General features: G+C 35.6%; 1 protein-coding gene across 4 annotated transcripts; it reads left to right on the top strand.

Annotated features, from left to right (window-relative positions):
- Positions 1-1,628: 1,628 nt before the first annotated feature.
- LOC141611429 (uncharacterized) lies at positions 1,629-14,110 on the top strand. 4 transcript variants are annotated; one of them, XM_074429959.1, is made up of 14 exons: positions 1,629-2,127; positions 3,348-3,551; positions 3,655-3,836; positions 4,752-4,878; positions 5,098-5,301; positions 6,310-6,936; positions 7,030-7,092; positions 8,634-9,026; positions 9,197-9,532; positions 9,701-9,787; positions 10,399-10,481; positions 10,575-10,626; positions 11,834-11,923; positions 13,614-14,110. In XM_074429959.1, exons 1-13 carry the CDS (start codon positions 2,023-2,025, stop codon positions 11,897-11,899), a joined length of 2,529 nt encoding a protein of 842 aa, XP_074286060.1. In that variant the 5' UTR covers positions 1,629-2,022; the 3' UTR covers positions 11,900-11,923; positions 13,614-14,110. The 4 variants fall into 4 exon arrangements, 3 of the variants coding, with proteins under 3 accessions (XP_074286060.1, XP_074286062.1, XP_074286061.1); XM_074429961.1 differs by having other exon boundaries at positions 1,654-2,127; positions 3,348-3,609; positions 3,744-3,836; XR_012528616.1 differs by having other exon boundaries at positions 1,721-2,127; positions 9,711-9,787.
- The last annotated feature ends 9,646 nt before the right edge of the window (positions 14,111-23,756 follow it).

Genomic DNA, 23,756 nt, shown 5'->3' with positions numbered 1-23,756 from the left:
TCGTACATTATTCAGGCTTGTAGGAATTTTATAAAATAGAATAAAAATCGCATTGATACAAGATCTGCGCCCAAAAATCCTATAAATCAGAAGGTAATACATAAAAATTTTAACTCTATATCATGCATGAAACGAAATGAGTGCAAATAAAAAGTTTCACCATTTTCCATAAAGTTAGCATATACATACAAATTTTCATTTTGACTTTGTTTTAATGGGTCTAACATGTAAGTGCATAGTAAATAATATATTCAAAGGTATATTTTTCATGTGAGGTGATAACTATAAACATAATTGACACATTGTCAATTTTCCACGTAATAGTTTATTTAAGTGATTAATTCAAGATGTGCAAGTAACATGCATATAACAAGCAATATTATGTCGTACTAAAATACATATATGACACTAGTTAGAAAGACCTATCCTATCAGGATATGTCTATTTAATTTGCCTCCTGACTAGATTACTAGTATTCTACAATTACGAGGCAAAGGGTTAGGTTAGGTTACCTTAAAGGTTATCCGGGTCTTGAATGTAATCAAAGATGCTTAGGTCAACAAGCTCCTCTTCTTCCTCCTCTAATTTTTGATTCCATGATGACAACAAAATAACAAACAAGTTAGTAATAAATTATCTACTTAATTAATCTAGTAATTATAATCAAGGAAGAGTTAGGAAAAGAAAAGGAAATGAAAAGTATACAAGTTTTAACTTGGGGTTTGTGGAAAATGGAAGATGTGAGTATGCAAATATCGTAAGGAGTTTTGAGCAAGTGAAGCAAGGTGTGAAATAAGTGAACTTAGGTGCTTTAAATAAGGTGTGAAATAAGTGAACTTAGGTGCTTTAAATAGGATGTAAATCTGGGGCTTGGCCCCTCTTATGCACAAAAAAAAATAGGATGTAAATCTACTCAGTCCATGTGTTTAAGTTCACGGATCATTTTCATGCAATTGGAAATCATCACAAAAGACAATGGTCATGTTTTGTGTAAGAGTGAAAGGTCAAGTCCATGCACAAGAATGAAGAAAAAAACAAAAGCTCATGGAAGATTAGACTCTTCATAAGAATGAATGTATTGGGGTAGGAAAAAGAGTCACAAGCTGCTGCCCTTCTTAAATAGGGGAGGTAAAAACAAATCTTTGTTTGTTTGCAAGGTCATCACGGAATTAATTATAAACACAATGATTTTATGAAGACTCTTTGCACAAATCGAGCAGGTTCAAGATTTTAAAGTTGTTAATGGCAAATGAAAATATTACCATTGTATCGGGCTCGGAAAAATAATAAATTTAGGCTTTTGTTTCGCCTCAATCGGAATCCGGATGAGCAATTAGGGGCCAAAATACGAAGATGGATTAAAGTTACGCGCGAATGAAAAGTCGCAACTTATAATGATTGTTTCGAAGGCTAAAAATGTATTGGATGAAATTTCAAGTTTCTTTTCTAAAATTATAATATCGGGATTAATTATATAAATATGCGATTAAAAACACGAGGTGTTACACCCACCTCATTACATTCCGAATACTACCCATATACAATAGGTGGATAGCATTACAACTCAAAAGACAAATCATATTACATTCCGGATACTCATTTATGCGTACCATTGCATAACGTGTGTGGTGTGTCCCAAATTCCCAATTCGTCCTCTAAATTCTTCCCCAAAACCACCAACATACTATAAAAACTTACTCACCAGTTACCATTTCATTTTGTTATGGTTTTAACCACAAAAGGGTAAAACATTACTCCATTCTTACTTTATTTCTTCATGCACCTAATTACACAAATCATCTGGAATTCTGAACACCCTTTTCTTTTGCATGCAATTTCCCATTTTCAAGAATGCAGCATCCCTCAATTTTACCCTCTTAAATAAAAATAACTCTACCCATTTCATTTTTCTTCTTCTGGGTTTTCTGCTCAATTCTTAACATTCAAGTGTTTGTTTCTCCATTTTTTTGGGCGTTTTGGTGGATTTTTCTTAATTATTTTTAGTAGTGTGGAAGATAGGAAATGTCTGGTTTTCCTGAAAATCAACTGATTGAACTTATTTCTGAGACTGGTATCAGGCTTTTACAGCCCCCTAATTCTACTCCTGAACTTCTAAACTTACTTGATGTAAGCCCCATTTCCCCAATTTTCAGTCTTTTTCTGTTTTTTTTTTGTTGTTGTGTTTCTTATGTTACATTGATGTTCAGTCGCATTTAAGTTCAGATTGTTGATTTGTTGTATGTGATTTAGTTGAAAGTTGTTGTCTTAATGGATTTTGAATTGCATCTGTTCATTTAGTCTTGTGTTAGGCGGTTTTACACCAAAATCGTGTAGGACCCAAATGACAAGAACATGATCGCCTATATTATCCTAAAACTGGTTTCCAAAAGTATTTGTGTTTTCTTTTTGTAAAATGATTGTTGTAAATTTACTGGTTTTGTTGGTTTATGATGTTCTTCAGTTTTTGCTTTAATGCTTTTGAATCCTTGACTACTGAGTATGGTTCTGTATGGTTGATGCAAAGACAACAACTTTTTCTTTGTTAGGCATTTTCCGCAATTCCGATGTTGGTATTGTTAGACAGTGGTGCATTATGCTTCAATGTACATGTTTGTTTCATCATTTGTGTCGATTTTTTTTTGTTGGCCAAAATGTACCGGAAATGTGCTGGAAGTAATATCAAATGCATGCCTACTTCTGTGTTTCTTTAGTAAGCATGACGTTCTCTTTTATCATGTTGGTGTAGTTTGATGCCTTAATGAATCCTTTTTAGCCCGTAAATGCTGGTCACCTGGAAATAACCTCTCTATTTGTTAACTCAGGGGTAAGACTGTATAAGTCCGACCCTTACCCCGTCATTTGTGGAAGCTGGTACTTGGGTAATGTTGTTGTAGTTGCTGATGATTTTTTCAACCTTTGGGATTTCTTGTGGGGGTGATTATTACTTGAGTGCCCAAACTGATGGATATGTACTTAGTGTTCTACGCGATTTGCATATGAAATTTATTCACATGGGCTCTTTAGTCAGTGACATTACTTTCTCAGGTTTATTGCTCTATTCTGCTTTACTAAAACTTTACAATGAACTTTTTGGAAGGTTCATTCACAGTTCTAAAGAACTTTGGTGTTTGCAATTTTTATTTTATTTTTGCTCATAATTCTTTTCAGTTGAGGCCTTGCGTTGAATTGAATTTTGATCCTAGATTACGACCGACTTTTTCAAGTACCATCATGCGTTTATGTGTTCTGCTATGTATCTTTGAGTGCAATATTTATTGTCATCTCTCTCATTTAACCCCCTTATTGCTGGAGAACAAAGCTTATTAATGGGATATTCTTTACTCTAGGAGGTGGAGTTCCTCTTGACAAAGCTGGGGCAAGCTCCGTCTCAGCTAGTTCAAAAGGCGCTTTTGATCCCTATGAAGGCTCTGATTGCAGATGAGCTTTTCAGGCATTCAGACCCAGATGTTAGGATTACCGTCGCTTCATGTCTTAATGAGGTCATAAGGATTACTGCACCTATTCAACCATACAATGATGACAAGATGAGAGTAGGGAAAATACTGATACATCTCCTTTGTTTCATCAGTACCCTGTTTTATTAATTGGGTGAGATTCATCATATTTGCTTCTTCCTTCTTCACTTTCTTACAGGAAATTTTTGAGCTGATAGTATCATCATTTGAAAATTTATCATGTCAATTTGGCCGCTGCTATTCTAAGGCAGTTTTAATTCTCCAAAGTGTTGCAAGGTTGCGTGCCTGTGTGATGATGCTGGACCTTGATTGTGATCCGCTAGTAACAAAAATGCTTGAACTATTTCAGAGAAACATAAGGTGAATGTTCTAAATCTGTTTGTTTTATTTGCATCCATCAGGATTGGTATCAATTGGGTTTGAAGTTCGGTAAAATTCGATTTTTTATTATTTATATGACTATCCATAAACCTTTTGGCGAATTTGGGTGTAGTTGGGGATTTGGAAATTATTTTGATATAGGTGATGTGCCTCACAAGTCACAAATCTCAATGAATTGCACCCATCAGGATCTGCCATTTTCGTGACATTCCCCTAGTAAGAAGCCATTGAACTAGGTTGTAACATTGGCAAAGAGTTTAGCTATACTATACTTCCTCCATTCAACTCCACTCTACCACTTTCTTTTTTCACGTTTGCCAACGCGTGTTTTACGCGCTAAATATGGTTAGCTACGTATTTGCAAAAATTATAAAAGTTAGATATTTTTAATGTACTCGTAAAGACGAATCAAACAAGATCACACATGAATATATTTCCACTTACGTATCGAGAGAAAATCGAAATTGAATACACAATCGTGAATAGTGCACAAAAATGAAATAGGTAGAGTGGAGTTGAATGGAGGAAGTATTTACTTATCGGCCATCAACATTGATATCGATCTGTATTCCAGTGGTTTTTTTGGTTGTATAAATGTGTATAGTTCATGCTTGTGCAAATATGTCACGTACTGGCATGTTATTAAGCACCATCTTGTCTTTTCTTAGAGATAGTTAACATCCCTGACAAATTTTGTAACTGCACTAAGTAATTAATTGAGGAATGCAGCTCTTAAGTATACTTAGCTTGATTTGTAAGAGAAAGCTAGGTGAACAAGTTGCTTGATATGAAGCACCGGAATCTGAAGAACTTCACTGACCTCTTTTATTATGCTGATTCTTCAAGTTGATATTCTACTATTTATTAACCTTGTTTTTTTTTTCCAACCTCAAGCCCCAAACACCCTCACGCTGTGGTTCTTGCTATGGTGAATATTATGAGTATGATGATAGAAGAAAGTGATAATGTGTCTACGGAGCTTGTCAAGGTTCTTCTGACTAGCATCAGGAGGGAAAACCAGGTAGGTCTTCTTACTTTTATTGTTGTCCGGATTAGGTTTCTTTTCTCATTACTATTCATTCATGTACAAGTATCCAACAACCACTCTCACGGCTTTACCTATGTGGCTTCTGACGTTTGTGAGGTCTTGTAAGTCCAAACGTATGGAGTTTTACACCCAAGCTATCTTTGTATCCGTTTGCAGCTTCGCATATTCTGATACTTGTTTTGTTCTTTTTAGAGTGTTTCTCCTGCATCTTGGGAGCTGAGTGCCAAAATTCTTGAAGGATGCACCGACAAACTTAGACCATATATCTTGGAAACAGTTTCATCGATGGGTTATTGCCTAGAGGATTACGCTCCCATCCTTTTGTCAATTTTCAACCCAGAGCCTGAGCCTAAGCCCATCACTGTGATGAATGTCAGGAATGATTCTTCCTTCCTGGTATGCTTCTTAATTGTTTTTAAAGTTTGTTTCAAATTGAATGTTTGACAATGGGATATGATAGGTCTGTAGCTGTGTTTTAATGACAAGATAGAAGTGGCATCCTTTTCAGATTTGTTGTGAGCCTTGCTTTTGTAGAGTCGATGTACTTTTTTTCATCTACTTTGATTTTGACCTGAACTTTGCACGATATAGCTGTAGCTTACTATGCATTTCAATATGTATGTTGCACATTTTTATGAAGTTTTTAGTCTCTAGCTAACACTTAGCTGCGTTTTAATGGCAAGATAGAAGTGACATCCTTTTCAGATTTGTGGTGAGCCTTGCTTTTGTAGAGTAGATGAATTTTTTTTTTCACCCAGTTTGATGTTGACCTGAACTGTGCACGATATAGCTGTAGCTTACTATGCATTGCAGTATGTATGTTTCACATTTCTATGAAGTTTTTAGTCTAGCTAACACTTAGCTGAATTTTAATGACAAGTTAGAAGTAGCATCCTTTTCAGATTTGTGGCGTGCCTTGCTTTTGTAGAGTCGATGAATTTTTTTCAACCAGTTTGATTTTGACCTGCACTGAGCACGATATAGCTGTAGCTTACTATGCATTTCAATGTGTATTTTGCACATTTCTATGAATTTTTTAGTCTCTAGCTCACACCTTTCCTCTGTACATATGTAATTATCAACAAGCTGCTTCCAGATTGTTGGCTTAGTGATCTGTGTTGTGGGATTAGTGATCTCATAGGGCAATTCTTCTGAGGGGTAAGAATTGCTGGTTCTATGCTCTGTTCTGGTGAGCGCCGAGAACCCAGAATGTGAGATTGTATTAGCTTTAAGATATAGTAATAAGAAATCACATATATACATCTTTCTTTTTCACTAGTGATATTCTGGACAACTATCCCTCTCCATTCCTAACCTGGTTTCATATACTATTTATTATGTTAGCGTACATTAGATCATTTGCACATTGGAACCTAAACATACAATAGTGTCCCTTTTCTACAGGTAAACAATGAGCCTTCTGACAACCTGAGTCACCGAGCTCCGTATGTTCAAGCATTGGAGGCAGTTAGAAACGTTGATTACCTCAATGCCTGTGGAAGTGGAGGAACTGTTTTTAATAAGCGAAGGAAACAGAATTCTCAAAATCTTGTCGAAGAACCTACTGATCTGCTTCTGGTGAATGATAAGCCTTCTGGTAACCCGTGTCACCCACCTGACTATGTCCAAGCTTTGGAGGCAACAGAAAGTTGTCAAATTGCGGTCATTGCAGAAGCTGAATATGTCCAAGCTTTGGAGGCAGCTGAATGCTTTTGTGTCAATGCCTCGGAAACTGAAGGAACTGCTTTGAAAGAGGGAAAGGAGTCAAAATTTCAGAATCTCGATGAAGAAGCTATTGGTCTTGAGTGTGAACATGATGATCATCAGAGCACTGCAGATGGTGACATCAGCAAGAATAACGAGATCGTAAAGAAGGAAATGGATTTCAAGAGTGTTCGGGAAGAAGCTGATGGTTTTGAAAATAAGCAAGTGTATGATTCCTGTGGGCTTGGTGCTAACAAGAGGAAGAGAGGTAGGCCTCGAAAGAAAGACGTTGAACAACAGGAGTTTTCTGGTGGCTCTGTAAATAAGGTAAAATGAGTTACCAAATTATGTACTTGCACTCGCTATTTTATTCTATACTTCTTGTATTCTAATTTGTCATGAATGTGATACTGTGTACAGGATGCGTTCCAATCCAATGATCCCTTCCAGAACCAAAGGAAACAGGCCTCGTTAGATAAAGAAGTATGGCTCATTTAATTAGCCTTTCATTCCTTACATTTGATGCCTTGTTTAGCTGTATGCATCTATTTAGCCGTGAAGCTATTTTATTGTACGATATGATGCTTTTAGTATCACTTCCCATGGGAGTTCGATTCTCTTGACTAGTCTTTATAATAGCCTATTAGGCAGTGTTAGACCTGGCAAATAAGTCACTGGGTCTGGGTTTAGGTGCGCTATTGTTTGTTGGGTAATTTCGATTATGAGTCATTTCGGGATTCTGTGACCTAGGAAGCAAAGGGTTAAGCCGTTAAGTTAACAGTTTCATTGATGGGTTGCTGCCTTGAGGATTATGCTCCCATCCTTCCGTCAATTTGCAACCCCGAGGCTGATACTGTGACAAATCTGTTTAAATGATTCTTCTGTCCTGGTATGATGTGTGCTTGTATTAAGAATTTATAATCAAAGTTGAGTGTTTGTCAATGGGGTGAAGTATGGCTCGTTTAATTAGCCTTTCATTCCTTACATTTGATGCCTTGTTTAGCTGTATGCATCTATTTAGTCGTGAAGCTATTTTATTGTACCATATGATGCTTTTAGTATCACTTCCCATGGGAGTTCGATTCTCTTGACTAGTCTTGATAATAGCCTATTAGGCAGTGTTAGACCTGGCAAATAAGTCACTGGGTCTGGGTTTAGGTGCGCTATTGTTGGGTAATTTCGAGTACGAGTCATTTCGGGGTTCTGTGACCTGGGAAGCAAAGGATTAAGCCGTTAAGGTAACAGTTTCATTGATGGGTTGCTGCCTTGAGGATTATGCTCCCATCCTTCCGTCAATTTGCAACCCTGAGGCTGATACTGTGACAAATCTGTTTAATGATTCTTCTGTCCTGGTATGATATGTGCTTGTATTAAGAATTTATAATCAAAGTGAGTGTTTGTCAATGGGGTGGGATATGGTAAGCTTGTAGGCTGTAGCTGTGTTTTGATTAAAGCGGGCTTCCTCTTTTTTAGAGTTGTAAATCCTTGTAATGAACCTTTCTTTTCTAGAAATGATGAAATTTTTGGTCAGTTGAATTTTCCCCTGAATGATTTTTCTATAGATTACCAGTGTTAGCATTCAATGTTGTATGATGCACATTTCTATGAAGTTTTCACTCCTTTTTGCGCTAACATCTTTAACTTTCACATATTTAATTAACAAGAAGCCGCTTCGTGCTTGTTGGCTTAACAAACTCTGCCTCGGGATAAGTGATCACGTAGAGTTATACTTGAATTCTTCTGAGGGGTAATAATGTTGTATTGTGCTGTATGCTCTGATGAAAGACGAGAACATAATGGGTTGAGATTATATTGGCTTGAGATATATTCATAAGAAAACACATATATACTTCTTGCATTTTCACTGACGCTAAATTGCAATGCTGGTTGATTGACAAAAGGGAAAAAAGAAGGGAAAATTACCAATTCTCATTTCTAATATGGTTTGTTATATGGTTTTTACATATTTTATTTCTTATATGTTCAAATAGATCTTAACATACAATTATGTGCCTTCTCAACAGGTGAACGTTATGCCTCCTGGCAACCTGAGTCACTCGGCTGAATCTGTCCAAGATTTGAAGGCCGCAGAAAGTGTTGAATGTGTCGATGCTTTAAGCACTGGAGGAACTGTGTCCAAAGAGGGAAGGTCACTGACGTCTCAAAATCTTGATGAAGAAGTTACTGGTCTCGAGCGTGAACAGGGTAATCAGGGCACTGCGGATGATGGTATCAGCAAAAATATCAGGACCCTAAGGACGGATATGGATTGCGAGAGGGCGAAGGAAGAAGCTGTTGGTGTTGACAATAAGCAGCTTTATAATTCCTCCGTGCTTGGTGATAACAAGAGGAAGAGGGGTAGGCCTCGCAAGAAAGACGTTAAACAACAGGAGTTTTCAGGTGGCTCTGGAAACAAGGTACCACTAGTTAGCAATTTGTGTACTATAGTTGTGATTTTTCTTACACGTCTTGATTTCTAACTTGGTGGCTTTGGAAACAAGGTCCCATGAGCTAGCATTTTATGTAGTTGTCATTTTCCCCTGTACTTCTTGTTTCTAACTTCTCTTGAATGTGATATTATGTGAAGAGTGAAACGGCCCGTTCTACGGAGAACGATGCTTTAAGCACTGGAGGAACTGTGTCCAAAGAGGGAATGTCACTGAAGTCTCAAAATCGTGATGAAGAAGTTACTGGTCTTGAGTGTGAACAGGTTCATCAGGGCACTGTGGATGTTGACATCAACAAAAATATCACAATCTTAAGGACGGAAATGGATTTCGAGAGGGTGAAGGAAGAAGCTGTTGATTTCAACAATAAGCAGCTATGTAATTCCTCTGAGCAGGGTGTTAGCAAGAGGAAGAGAGGTAGGCCTCGCAAGAAAGACGTTGAACAACAGGAGTTTTCAGGTGGCTCTAGAAACAAGGTAGCACGAGTTAACAATTTGTGTACTTATAGTTGTCATTTTTCCTATACGTCTTGATTTTTAACGTGGTAGCTTCGGAAACAAAGTCCCACGAGCGAGCAATTTCTGTAGTCATTTTTCCCTATACTTCTTGATTCCTAACTGTCTTGAATGTGATATTATTTGAAGAGTGAAACAGGCCCTTCTACAAAGGATAAGTTCCAATCTAACGGTTGCTTCCAAAATGAAAGGAACCACGCCTCTTCAGATGATGATGTATGTACTTATTAAATGAGCCAATTCCTTGCTTTTGATGCCTTACAGGTTTTACCTGTAGGCTGCAATTCTTTTTCCCCCCTTTTCTTTTGCCAACTAAAAATGTTTAGTTGTATGCATTGAAATCAGAAGTATTTTAATTTAATGCAGTATATGAATATATGATGCATTATTACTTCTTGTTGAATTCCCTCCACTAGTCTTCGATTTTATGGTACTCCGACTCGGTTGCAAGTGCTGCACGCCACACGCTGTGGAGTGTTTTCGTGTCGGACACAACTATTCTGAAAAACTTTCATCTCTTTGGTATTAAATTAAAACAAATTGTCGCGGCGCCGGACATACAACGCGCTACAATAGCGACGTGTCGATGTAATGTTGGTTCCCATAATAGGCGGGGTAATGCGTCATAGATCCTTGTACCATCCCTTAACTCTAACGCTGGGAATTGGAATCATACATTTTTTTTTTTTTTTTTTTTTTTTTTTTTTTTTTTTTTATCCGTCATTGTTCTACTATATGATGCATTGGTATCCTAAGAAGATGTTATACTTAGTTTGGAATATTTGTCCAGAAATTACTTGGATGATACGCTGATACCCTATTCTCAGGTTATTGAGACACCTCTTGGAAGGAAAACTTACAAGGATCTGGTTGGCTGTAAGATCAAAGTTTGGTGGCCTCTGGATGGCAGGTGAACACCTCAAAATAATGTACTGGATGTGATATTCTATCGTCCATAGTAATGTCATATACACATCATTGTTGACAGAGTTCTATGTTACAGATACTACAAAGGCAGAATTACCCTGTTTGATGCATCTATGAAAAAACACCAGGTATACTATTTTATCTGAAATGTCATTTTGGAATAACTTAAGTTCACTTGGTTTGTTTCTCATTTATTGCCAATATAGTTTTTTTATGCCTCTTCAATGAAGGGGTTAAGACTTCAGAGTAATACCCCTTGCTATAGTAAGTAGATTGCTTTTAGGTTGTTTGATTGACATAATAATACATAATAATATCTATCTCATGGTAGTTAAAAATCAACAAGATGTTGGTTGGCAATAATATAGGAGTTTCAACTTCCTGATTAATTATACAATTCTACCTGAGTAATTATACGATTCTACCTAGCATTCTAGCACCCCTTTACCAAGTTGATCTTCTTAGGTAGGTTTCCAATTCTTGTGGGTAACCAAAAACTTTTGTAACTTCCTAGGAAGTACATTTTGTGGAAGTGGTGTACTTTTGAATACAATGACCCATTTCTACATTAGAGAGACTCACAATCAACATACTGGACAACATGGTGAGCAATCTTGGTTCGAGGTAGTAGTGTTTGTATTTCAGTCACGGAGTCACCAACGGATCTGACAATAGGAAGCCATAGTGAACTAGTGATCAATGATCATCTACTTTAGTTTACGTTTGGAGGTAGATGTTGCAACTTGTGAGAAATCAAAGTTGACAACATGGAAATGATGCGCTATAGTTTATGTTTGGCCAATCCGCGCGGCTCTTATAGAGTTATAGGTGGTTGGAAACGATAAACTCTACACTGGCCGTCAAGGCTTAGAACGTGGGGAATGGTTGCTTGGTAAGAATGGATTACTACTATGAGAGAAGGGAGAAATCAAGAATGCTAAGCTTGAACCTATTTGCTTGTGGAGTTGTGGTTATGCTAGTCTTGTTTGGTTCATCTTTACTGTATTTAATTCTTGCCAGTTAATAATTACTCCCTCCACATTTTAATGTTCTTCCCATTTCTCCATTATATGTGAGTAGTATTATAATGAAATGGGAAGAACATAGAAATGTGGAGGGAGTATTATTTTTGCATATATGTGGTCACACAATATTCTCAATGGCTAACTTGCTCTTTTTGTTCTAACTCTACTGTTTATGTTTGCTTATATCCAAAGTTAGTCGTTCATTTCATCCTTTTTTTGGCTTGTCTATTAGTGTATATTTAACCCTGAGGACCCTTCAATTTTGATAACATAATTCTTGATATACTCACAATTAGTTATGGTTATATAGGTCACTTACGATGATGGAGATGAAGAGATCTTAAGTCTCAGAAAAGAACGCTGGGAATTCATATAGGCGCTAAAAGCTTCAACTAATATTGTATGTGTTAGCACTGTTTACTTTCTTTGGTCATTTATTGCATGATATGAAATCCAAATCCTAGGATTTCTAACCATGTATTCTAACTCGGACCTTTTTGCTCTATTCATAGATAAGATTCGTCATGATAACTTGAGATATCAATCTTCTCGCTAACCATACATGGGCGTCACCCACCCCCTTGTTGTCTTTTTGTACTTCGGAATCACCCCCTTGGTGTTCTTTAATCTATATACTCTATTACCTGTCAAATGTGAAAATGTAAACTCCCCAACCACCTTTGATTTTGCAAGTCTTTCTTCCAAGTCCCAACCAGTATATGTAAGTGCCATTTTTTTTCATCACGTGTTAGTTTATTCTTAGGGAACTTGTCACCTGAAAGAACGTTTATGTGTGCTGTGGGTGAATACAAACATTACCCCAGTACCTCAACGACTCTCATGGCTCCCGCAAATTGCGGGGTAAGAGGGTATCAGATGTATCCAACCGTACCCTTGTGCGTGTGGTAAATGCACTCACATTATACTCCCTCCTTAATAATCTTCCTAGTTTGACTTTAGTGGCCAGATTCTACAAATTTGACCTTAAATAAGCGACAAATTAACAAAATTATAACATGATAATAATATATATTTGCATTGATCATAACAGTGTTACAGAAATAATTTTTGAACGAAAAAATAGTGTATATAAATGGAGAATAACTGAGTCAAAGCCGTGCCTTGGAGACTCGGCAAAGCCAAATGGGAAGATTTTTTTGGAATGGAGGGCATACTAAACTTTTAGTTTTAATGATCTGTAGTATTTGATGCGGATGCTGAATACTGGTCGCTCTGATCTGTGACCTCATAACATCCAACAAACTTTACAATCTTGTTAAAGGCTCTTAAGTGGCAATGTTATGGAAATATCAATTAAATAATTTCTCTGAATTTAATTTAGACGCAGCTACGCAGGTCATATTGTTTTGTCATAAAATTCATTAGTACTGATCCCTTGTTTGGATGAAGGGAATGGGGAAGGTAACACTTTCCATTATTTGGTTGAAAATCTTGGAGGTGTTACTCACCTTGAGTCGTTTATGCGAGGATTGCTAGGGAATCACTGAGCCTTGAGTGGTTGAGCCTAAGCTCAGCCAAAGTGACACTTTTATAAATCAAGATTGTCTCACGTGTCTTGCACTCCGATCTCTCGACACGATACGACACAAAATAGCCATGTTTGGCACTTCACATGTGTAGCGTCTGACAAGTGAGTTGAATAAGATTTACCTTGTTATTTGGAGTAAATGAAGGGGTTGTTTCCCCTCCTAAAAGCAATCATTCCAACATAGGAGAGACTGTGAAGGAAAACATCATTGGTGCCCTGTCGTGTGCCCACTTGCATTAAAATACAACTTAGCCACTTGTCATTTGAAAAGAAAGCCAAAATGCGCTCTCTTTATATTCTCTTTAGTGTTTGTCCTAAAAGCAGAGGTAAACAATGACCAGGACGAGGAGAATATGTATTATGTTCTCTATATTGTGGTTAGCATCTAATAGTTCATCTAATAGTCCGTGTTTGATGATTGAGTTATGTAGTCAACTTATTCTAGGCCCATCTTCAATCTTGTTCAGAGCAGTCTTCTAGGCTTATTTGTCACGGTAGCTTGTTTTTCTTGTTTTGAATATTTTCTATAATTATGCAACAGGGCATGTAAATGTAATACGCCATTGAGACATGAGGCTTTGAAAGAGAAGGAAATGTCTCTGAGCACATAAGGCAAGAAATCAGAAACCCCGGATACTTTATGCAAGACAAAAGGCCTGGAGGCCGTCTGATGGGCAGACTCTTCACAATTCGTCAATCTTCATGTCCTTCTATTGCTAACTGAGTTTCCACTTGCAAGGCGGAGGTTCTTAATTAATTTTTTTTTTTTTTTTTTTTTTTTTTTTTTTTTTGCATCTCAGTTGTGTGGATTTGGACTAGAAGGTGGCTGAAAGTCATTCATGTAAATTATGTGACAATATTTTTGGCGTGACAATATGTTGTGGGTGGCTAGTAGGGATATCAGATATGTGTAGAATGTTGCCTTCAGTATCTTCGGGTACATTTTAAGAGAAAAAACAAAATTGTGATTAGTTCATCTGGCACCTATTTTGTAAGTACTACAGTAAAACAATATATAAAATCATCTCATTTTCATCACTGATGGTGTTTTTCCCATCTATCTTTACTCTTCTGGTTTTGTTGTTTCGATTTTCAGGTTCTTTTAACAGCTTGTTCTGGTTTGCTACACTCATTTTGATGCCACTGTAATTCAATCTCGTTTTACAACAACTATTCCTTTTGCTGGTTTATAGCTTCATGGAATTCGTTAATTAGTGTGTTTTAGAGAGTTGAACTCAATTTATCGTGTGTACAATTTATAGTTACTGCAAATATTTTCATTTTCTAGTAGAACAAATGAGAGAATATGAAGGTATAGAGATTTCATGTAGTATAGGCAGTAGAAGTCTATTGATGTTCACCTTATTTGGTAGGCAGTAGAAGTCTATTGCTGCGCCAAGTAGTCCATTAGCATGGTATGGTGTCCACACTCAGCGTTCGAGTCTTGGCACGGCAGAAACTCGTTTAAGTCTGGGAATATTTTGGGTTAATTGAGTCCTTGAATTTCTAGAATTCTGTTTTTTGGTTTACGTTGTCTCAAAGAACCACCCGGATAGTCATATAAAAGAATTGGATGTGGCTACTATTCTTTTCCTGTAATAGAAATCTTATCTATTTGGAAGTTTTGATGTGAACTGTCGAAACTCGAGGACACCATTATTACTGTCACTGCTGTGCTCTTTGATTCAGAAGAACAAGACAAGTAGCAAGTTAAGTGATTGCCTTGAGAAGATAGAGGATAATGTTGGTGATGTGGATGATATCTTTGATAAGGTTGCCTCTGTTTCTAAGCTTTAAAAGCTCATCTCGAGTTCTGAAGTGAGCAAAGAGGTTTGTCTTTTCGTCTCTCATTTCAATCAACTAGTTTTCAGTTTTAAGACATTGCGAGAAATTGAGAAGATGTGAGGGAAAATTGGACTGTACTGTAAAGATTATCATGGCTTTGGGTTAAGATTATCACGAGTTCAGGATGTTTTTGGTAGATACACGGACAAAGAGGAAGTATTTAGGATATATTATTGGATTTTCACTCTAATACTGTCGAAAAAGATGTTCATTTTGTGACGCTAGTAGTTGTTGACTTGTTGGGGGGGCGTGGGAACACCAGTGTTGCTTAACTTGTGTACGATGCTGACAGGATTAAGAGAGTTTCCACTGTCCTGGGTTTGGTCTACCTTTCTGGTGAATTTGAGACGAAATCAATTCTTTGTGAACTTTTGATGTCAGCAACGAATCAACATCACCATGAGATGGATTGATTATGATGTAATCTTTGTTGAGAAAGAAAAGAAAAAAATCAATGGATAGATTACTTGTTTTAGATGATGTTTGGTGTGAGGATCGCGATCAATGGGTTAAGTTGAGGGAAATTTTAATTGGAGAGAAAAGGCGGAGCATGTTTTGGTGACTGCACTGTCACGAGATGATTTTTCCTCGTGTGCCACCCGACTCCCAGTCCCGTCAACATACTCAAAGGAAGTGGGTAGACTGAATATATGAATGAAAGGATATCTCTGAAGAAGTTTCTATGCATCGTCTGAGAAAATGTGTTTCGAAACTGAGAAGTTGACGAATGCTGACCTCATTTATATCGGGAAACAAATAGTTAGTATATGTGCCAGTGCCCTCTTGCGATACGGGTTGTTGGATTTCTTCTATATGGCGGGAGCAAAACTATATGGTCACCATTCAGGAATAAAGACTTGGGGGCTTCTCTTCCAAACCTCTTTGAGATATGCCTTGGTGAATGTCGGAGGTTGAAGTATCTACCATTGTTGCGAACTTGAGATTGAGGACTGTCAAGGTCTCACAGAAATATGTCAGGCACCAGATCGTTGGCATAAAATCTACATCCGTCATATTTCTATCCTCGAGATATAGACAATGGACCTGAATGATCATTAGTAGATACTACGCCCTCCATCTCATATATTGTCCCCATTTGATTTTGACTGTCAAATGAAGTTCACCTTAACTGATATTTTCTCTCAATTTACGGACAAATTTGGAATTGAGTCCGTACACAATTGTTCTACTGTTGTGGAGGGATATTTATGTGATGGATTTCTGATTGAACATGCTTGTTCCATATGCCGCAAGTAGCTGCAAACATCCCTGCAGTTATTTTGAATTGCAGTAAACATTCTAGCTTTGGATTGTGATAATATCGCGATCTCGTACGTTTAGTTTGCTGTTTGTCGATATTCTTTCTTGTTTGGCTACGGTTTTGCTGCTTCTCGCCGATGCTCTTGATATGGTACTTTGTAATCTTTGTTCTTATGGCGCAGCTTTGGATTTCCGCGGGCTTGGTCAAGAAAACAGTGAACACTATAGGTTGCTGATCATTTTAGTATGTTCATTAGAAGTCCTAAAAAGGGCTGACGGTATTGCTTTTGCGATGAGAGCCTATGTACGAGTAGAGGTGGTAAATAGGTCAATTGGGTCGACTATGGGCCGGGTTAGTTTGAGTATGTCATATATTTCGGGTCGAGTTGGGTCGGGTCGGGTCACTTTTGGGTATGGGTCATTTTGGGTTGGGTATATCCGTCGCAAGCTTGCGACAGGTCAAATACTATCCATGTGGGGTAGATAAGACAAAATGAGTGTGTCTAGGGAGTAGCAACTGCTTTGTCTCTTATCTACCCACATGGTAATATTTGACTCGCCTTGTGACGGATATGCCAGTCACAAGGGAGGCTTGCTGATATAACTCATCGTTTCGGGTCACTTTTAATAATTTTGGATTGGGTCAATTGTGGATCGGGTCTTTTTGGGTCGGGTCAACATTGGTTTAATCAAGGTTCAGGTCCGTTCTTGGTCAGGTTGGGTCAATTCGGGTTTCGGATCATATCCGGGTCATTTGTGACGGGCATATCCGTCGCAAGCTTGCAACGGGTCAAGTATTCCCATATGGGGTAGATAAGGTAACAGTAGAGTGTCTAGGAGTAGCAAACTGCTTTGTCTTATCTACTCACATGGGTAATACTTAACTCGGCACAAGCTTGTGACGGATAAGGCTTGCTAATATAACTTAGTATTTGTCGTTTCGGGTCACTTTAAGTCATTTTGGATTGGGTCAACATTGGGTCAAACAAGGTTCGGGCCAGGTTTGGGTTGGGTCGGGTCAATTCAGGATTCAGATCATATTGGGGTCAAGCAAGTTCGGGTCATTTTCAAGTCTTGGTTCAGCTTTATCGAGTGGGTGTTGGTGTTAGTTTTTTGAGGAGAGTCGATATATAGGACCGATTTGTAGCATCATGGTCAATTGGAAATGATAGATTATGATAGTAGACATATGATGGAAGGAAATAGTCTAATTGTGACATGAATTGGTTGACAAGTTCACATAATTGCAGATCTTGTAAATGTATGACATTTGAGACCCAACTAAAGTAGGTAACAAAAAAAGTAGGTAAAGATGGACGGATGGACCTACAACTCTACAAGCAAGATGCGCATTTGAAACAGTAGTCTCCATTCTACAAACACAAGCCAAAACTCATAGCCACAAACACAAATGAGAGACCAACCACACTAAGCATCATTACATTCCTTCCTCTACCAACTTTGTCTACAGTGATTCCAGATATGTGGACTACTTCTTTCGTCTCGGTCATTTGTTTATCAATTTCATTTTAGGATGTCTCATTCATTTTGTTTAGCTTTTTATTAGGGAAGTTTTTTATGAGTAATTTCATCATACACATTTACCCAAGGTCCATTTGTCATTCACTAACAGCCAGAACAAATAGTCATCTCTTTTTTCCTTGATGTTTGTGCGAAAATTAAACGTAAATAAATGACCGGAATAGAAAGAGTACAAATTAAAGTCAATTCCATCATAATTTACACTCACAAGATTTACAAATTCTCATTTGTGACGGACATATCCGTCTATAACCCACATGGGGAGATAAGACAAAAGCAAATTGTCTAGGGAGTAGCATTCTCTTTTGTCTTATCTACCCATGTGGATAGTATTTAACCCGTCACAAGGGAGAGTTGCTGCAAAAGATTATGTCATGACTGCATTAAAATGGCAAATTTGTGTTTAAGCTAAATCAATAAAATCCAATTGTTTTGTTCAGAGTTGGGACATTAAACGCATGATACCTTCTCTTTCTCGACACTTAACTGCTCCACTCTAGTATATCACAACATCTCATTGAATACGGGCGATATCCGTCACAAGCTTATGACGGATACCGTTTTCTCTCACAAAAAGCCTATTGAGAGGTGAGTGGGAAGCACATGGAGGGTGCCACACTTTGTCCCCTCTCCCTTTTTGTGAGAGGTCACAAGCCGTGACGAGATTAACCCGTTACAAGCAAGACTAGCTGCTAGTATATTGTCAACTAATTCGATTCTTTCAATTTTATGCAAGCAATTTAACGATACAAATTCTTGTTTAAGACGGGTATTATTCATTTAAATTTAAGACGGATCAAATATATCCATGTGGATGAATAGTTTAAAAACAAAATGCATTAGAAAAGATAAAAGGATTATCTTATATAATCATATGAGTGATATACTATATTTAACTCGTTTTAAACTTAAACAAATAAAACCATCTTAAGCAAAACCAGCTAATTTTATGAAATATTTTCAGTCACACTACTTTTAGTGCATGATAACGTGCTAATTGTGCATTATTATGCGGCCGGTGGAGTGGGCTCTCAAATTTTCCTTTTTTAAATTAGTGTGGCACTGAGTTTCAGTGTCATCCGAGGACACCCTATCACTTTTCTTTATAATTTGTGTTATATGCTTGGGTTGTTCTATTCATATTATTCACTTCATTTTGGACATGTCTATTTTAACAAATCTACTGGTTGCATACTCCGTATCAATCAAGCATTAACATTGAAAAAGTAGATAACTTGTATGCATAGTTACAAATAATGAAGCACAAGTGATTGGATGAGTTGATAAGCATAATATTGCTAAAATTATGGTAAACAATCCAAGTGCGTGCAACTATTCATAGTTAGCTCAGTTTTAGCTCAATCCACAAATAATTAAATCACAATTTCATCCATTTCTAAATGTGACATCTGTCACGTCCTCCATAATTGCTATCTTACATTTTTTTTTACAATAATTATATTTTTTAATACTCGTAAACACGTTTAGGTAAAGCTAGATTGTCATATTTGTCAACTTGTACCAGTATAGTTGGCGTTTGTACTTTGTACCAAAAAAAAAAAACAATTATAATTAACGTTGAGCAAAAATATGCGATATGGTTTTAATATACAGGATACAATACAATATGCAGATTTAACATTAGCATATTGTGAATCAAAACATTAGAATAATACTCCGTATTCCTTAAGGGGGACGACCATATATGTTGTGGGTTGGCAGCGTAAGGAGGGTGGCCTTAAGGGTGTTGGGATGGTGGTGGGGGTGTTAGAAGATGGTGAGTTGAGACGGCTTCGTATCGAGGATGGGTCAGCGGTTAGGGTTGGGTCATGGGTGGTGGTAGGGGACTGGGTGGTGATAGGGCTGGTTTGTTAAGCATAAACGCTCTTTTTTAATTATGGAAAGAAGAGCGTTCAGTAAAAAGTGTACTACGAAATATAAACACCATTTTTTTAATTATACATACGGGTTAATTTGTTGTATAATGTATTTTGTATAATAATTAGTCTTGCTGAAGACGGGTTGGAGCAAGTGACGGATAATACCACTCACAAAACGGATAAGGGGGACAAGGTGAGGGTACCCCCATGTGCTTCCCTCTCTCCTCTATTTGGGTCATTTGTGAGAAAAAATGGTATCCGTCTTTGTGTTTGTATAATTGGATGTCTTAGACTCGTAGACCAGAGAGTCTAAGACAACACCTTGCATGTTTATGTGGCCTTCGTTTTCCTTCTTGGTCAAACCTTCGGCCTTGACTTAGGCCTCCAATAAAACTTTATTCAAAAATTTCAAATAACCTTAGTTCTCCTACTCTCTTCCTTCAGTTTATCTTATTTTTATTTTTATCAATTCCAAAATAAATCGGTCATCTAGTAAATAAAAGTTGAATTTATGATACCAATCACTTGTTGAATAACATGATTTACTAATAACTTTAGTATTAGTAAGCCTTTCAAAATCAATAAATATAAGAATAAAATGGTTTTACATAAAAGTTATTGTAAAATCATCAATTATTTCACTTAATTACTGCCACTCTTATGACCTACACTAATTATCATGATTGGCTAATAAGGACATCAAGGTACTTTATTAATGACTTTACAATATTTTGTCGTTAACCTATTTTACAAGAGACTTGCTCAATCTTATGTACACTATTTGCTATCAAATTTCAAGAATGTACAAATTTTGACTTCAGTAAGTTAATAGTAAATTTTATTTTAACTTGTCCAAGTAGTTGAAAGACAGTCAAGTAGGCAAGCAAGTCCTATGTAGCCCTCCTTTATTGACCCTAAGGATAATAGTGCATGTGAAATGTGAATGGATTAGTAATTGAAGTTGGCAATTGTTCTTCATTTTCCACAATCATGCGACTCCGACCATTCTTTAGATCACCAATAAATTATTATTAAGACTACTAATAATTTAGGTCATCTTAAATTAGACCATTCTTATTAATAGGGTTAACAAAGTAGGATTAGGATATAGACAATAGATAAAACAAATAAACAAAGGTTAAGCAATTTAAGTAACTTGCTTAGTTTGAGTAAGGCTTGCATTTCGTTTTGCAACTCCAATCCAATCTAGATCTGGTAAACAAGTCGGATTGTGTCGTGTTAACTTTTAACGGGGTATCACGCTCCCAACCCGAACCCCACTCAATTATATAAACAAGTCGCTTATCTGAATCTTAACTCGATCCGACCCATTTAATAACCCAACCCAACTTGTTTAACCCAATCTATAAAATATAATTAAAAGGCTACCCTAAAATGATAAATAAACTCCACCTAAACAAAGCCACATAGGATCCAAAAAGCCACCTAGATTAAAATTTAATGTGACGTGGCATATTTAAATGTAATGTTGCATATTTTTAATGTGGCATGACGAATTAATGTGACATAGATTATCAATTTATTATTACATGACATTAATTTAAATCATTTATCTATAAATTAATTTAATTCACTTATATCTATAATATTAAAGGATATTATCATTATTATTAAATTAATTTTGTATATTAAATATATTGTCTACCAAAATTTATATAACTCTTACAAATTTACATCAAATTTCATAATTTATAATTAAAATTGAGATTTTAATTGAAATTTTTGTAATAAAACATGTTAAGGAATTAATTAAACCTCTTCATATTACTAAACACTCACCATTATTAACATTTTCCTGCTATTTAATTCATTATTTTTAAAATTTTTGTAATAAAACATGTTAATAAATTAATTAAACCTCTTCATATTACTGAACACCCACCATTATTAACATTTTCCTATTTAATTTTTTTTTTTAATTAAACATGGTAATAAATTGATTAAAAATCTTCATAATACTTAACACACACCAAATTAATTAAAAGTTTTTCCTATTTAATTAATTTTTGTAATATAATATGTTAATAATTTTATTAAAACTCCTTATATTACTCAACACCCATAATTTTCATTAACATTTTGTCCTATTTAATTCATCTCTTGAGGTACTCGGCAATCAATTATATAATTTAATAATACAACAAAATAAATTAAAAATTAAATTAAAATATGGGAATTTATGGTTGTGTAATGACTATAAAACCTATAATAGTTTCTATTCACTTTATTTATTTAAAATGTGCCCATTTGTCATGACTTTCTAAGTTGTGAATTGTATTTTATGGTTTAATTTATTTATTTGATTATATTGTTGTTGTTGTTGTTGTTGTTGTTGTTGTTGTTGTTGTTGTTGTTGTTGTTGTTGTTGTTGTTGTTGTTGTTGTTGTTGTTGTTGTTGTTGTTGTTGTTGTTGTTGTTGTTGTTGTTGTCGTCGTCGTCCAATAAAGTATATTTTATTAATTTGTTATGTTGTTGGTTTTATGAATCGTTTGGTTTATATTTGAATTCATGTTTTCTAGTTGGTTTAATTTAAGTGACTTACATGTGACAATGTTTTGATTCGTTTGTAAAGTTTTTGCCAGGTTGATGTTTTATCTTTTGGTCAATGTATTTTTTATATAACTTTAAAGCACCATGAAACGTATGTAAGTGCAGATAAGGCAAACCATCACGTGGGTAATCTGAAGAGGGAAGAAATACAAAAGGCACGAAATTGAGGTAAAATTAAAGGTAAAAAAAATGTAAGGTAGAAACTAATAAGTAATGGATGATTGTTGATCTCAAAATAGAAGTCTTATAATATTTCATTTAATTTGTTATTAAACGTATATTGTGGTGTAATTTTACTATTATACTTTCCCGATCAACCTATTTGAAATTATATTTTTGTATTCACGAGTATAATCATCTCTAACATATATTTTTCTTTTTCATTTTATATGAACTATTATCAAGGCATGTAATAAAAGGAAGCGAAAGTGAACCTTTGGGTAAATATTAAATAGTATGATTCCTAAATTCTACTTCGTATGTTTTTAAGTTTATGTTTTTTTTTGTCAAAACAAGAATAATACATAAAACTTACTCTCATAATTTCCTAAAAAACAAAAACCTACTCTCATAATTAATGGTAAAGAAATAAGTACAAATAATTGAATGAAAAATCTTTAAAATTTCACAATTTACTTTTTGAACCATCATGACTAATTAATCATTTTAATTATGTCATTTTCTCTTCCAATTTAAGTTTTCTCCGAGTCCCACCTTTTGATTGTTTTTCTATAAATTTACTTTACCTTTTTAAGTGGTTTATGCTTTTTTAACCATTATAAGATGATCGTTGATCTCAAAATGGAGATCTTATAATATTTCTTTAAATTTTTTATTAAGCGTATATTGTTGTGTAATTTTACTATTATGCTTTCCCGATCAACCTATTTGAATTTGTATGTTTGTATTCATGAGTATAATCATCTCTAACATATATTTTTCTTTTTCATTTCATATGAACTATTATCAAGGCATGTACTAAAACGAAGCGTACTAAAAGGAAGCGAAAGTGAACCTTCAGATAAATATTAAATAGTATGATTTCTAAATTCTAATCCGTATATTTTTAAGTTTATGTGTTTTTTTTTCAAAACCGGAATAGATTATTGTATAGTCTTTAATACTATTTTTATTTTTATATAGGATCGTGGACATAAGTATAACAAGAGATGGATCAAGTTCTTGAAATAGTAATAAGGAACTTAAAAAATTTTATGAATCTTTTGGAATTCGGATTTAGGGAATATAGTTTTTTAGATTATTGAGCTATTGAATTGAAAATTTAACTCATAATACATGGAGTAGATACCGACCATACTGTTGAATCGTATCTAATATTTTTCTATCGATATAATAAAAGTTTTTCGGATGTAAATAATATTTGAAGCATGCACGTGGTGATAAGACTTCAAAGATATTTCTATGGGAGGGTTGATGGAGAGGTCTGGAAATAATTTGGAGATGACTATACTGAGGTATTGAGTTTACAACCTTATAAGGCGTTATTGAAGATTTTCCATACGGAATTTATTATATACGGATGGTTTCAACTTCTATACAATATTATTAAAAAGGGAACTTAAAAT

The sequence above is a fragment of the Silene latifolia genome, chromosome 11 (assembly GCF_048544455.1).
Source record: "Silene latifolia isolate original U9 population chromosome 11, ASM4854445v1, whole genome shotgun sequence".
In the NCBI taxonomy this organism is placed as follows: domain Eukaryota; kingdom Viridiplantae; phylum Streptophyta; class Magnoliopsida; order Caryophyllales; family Caryophyllaceae; genus Silene; species Silene latifolia.
Note: the sequence above shows the minus strand (reverse complement) of the source record. Positions and strands in the feature narration are given on the sequence as shown.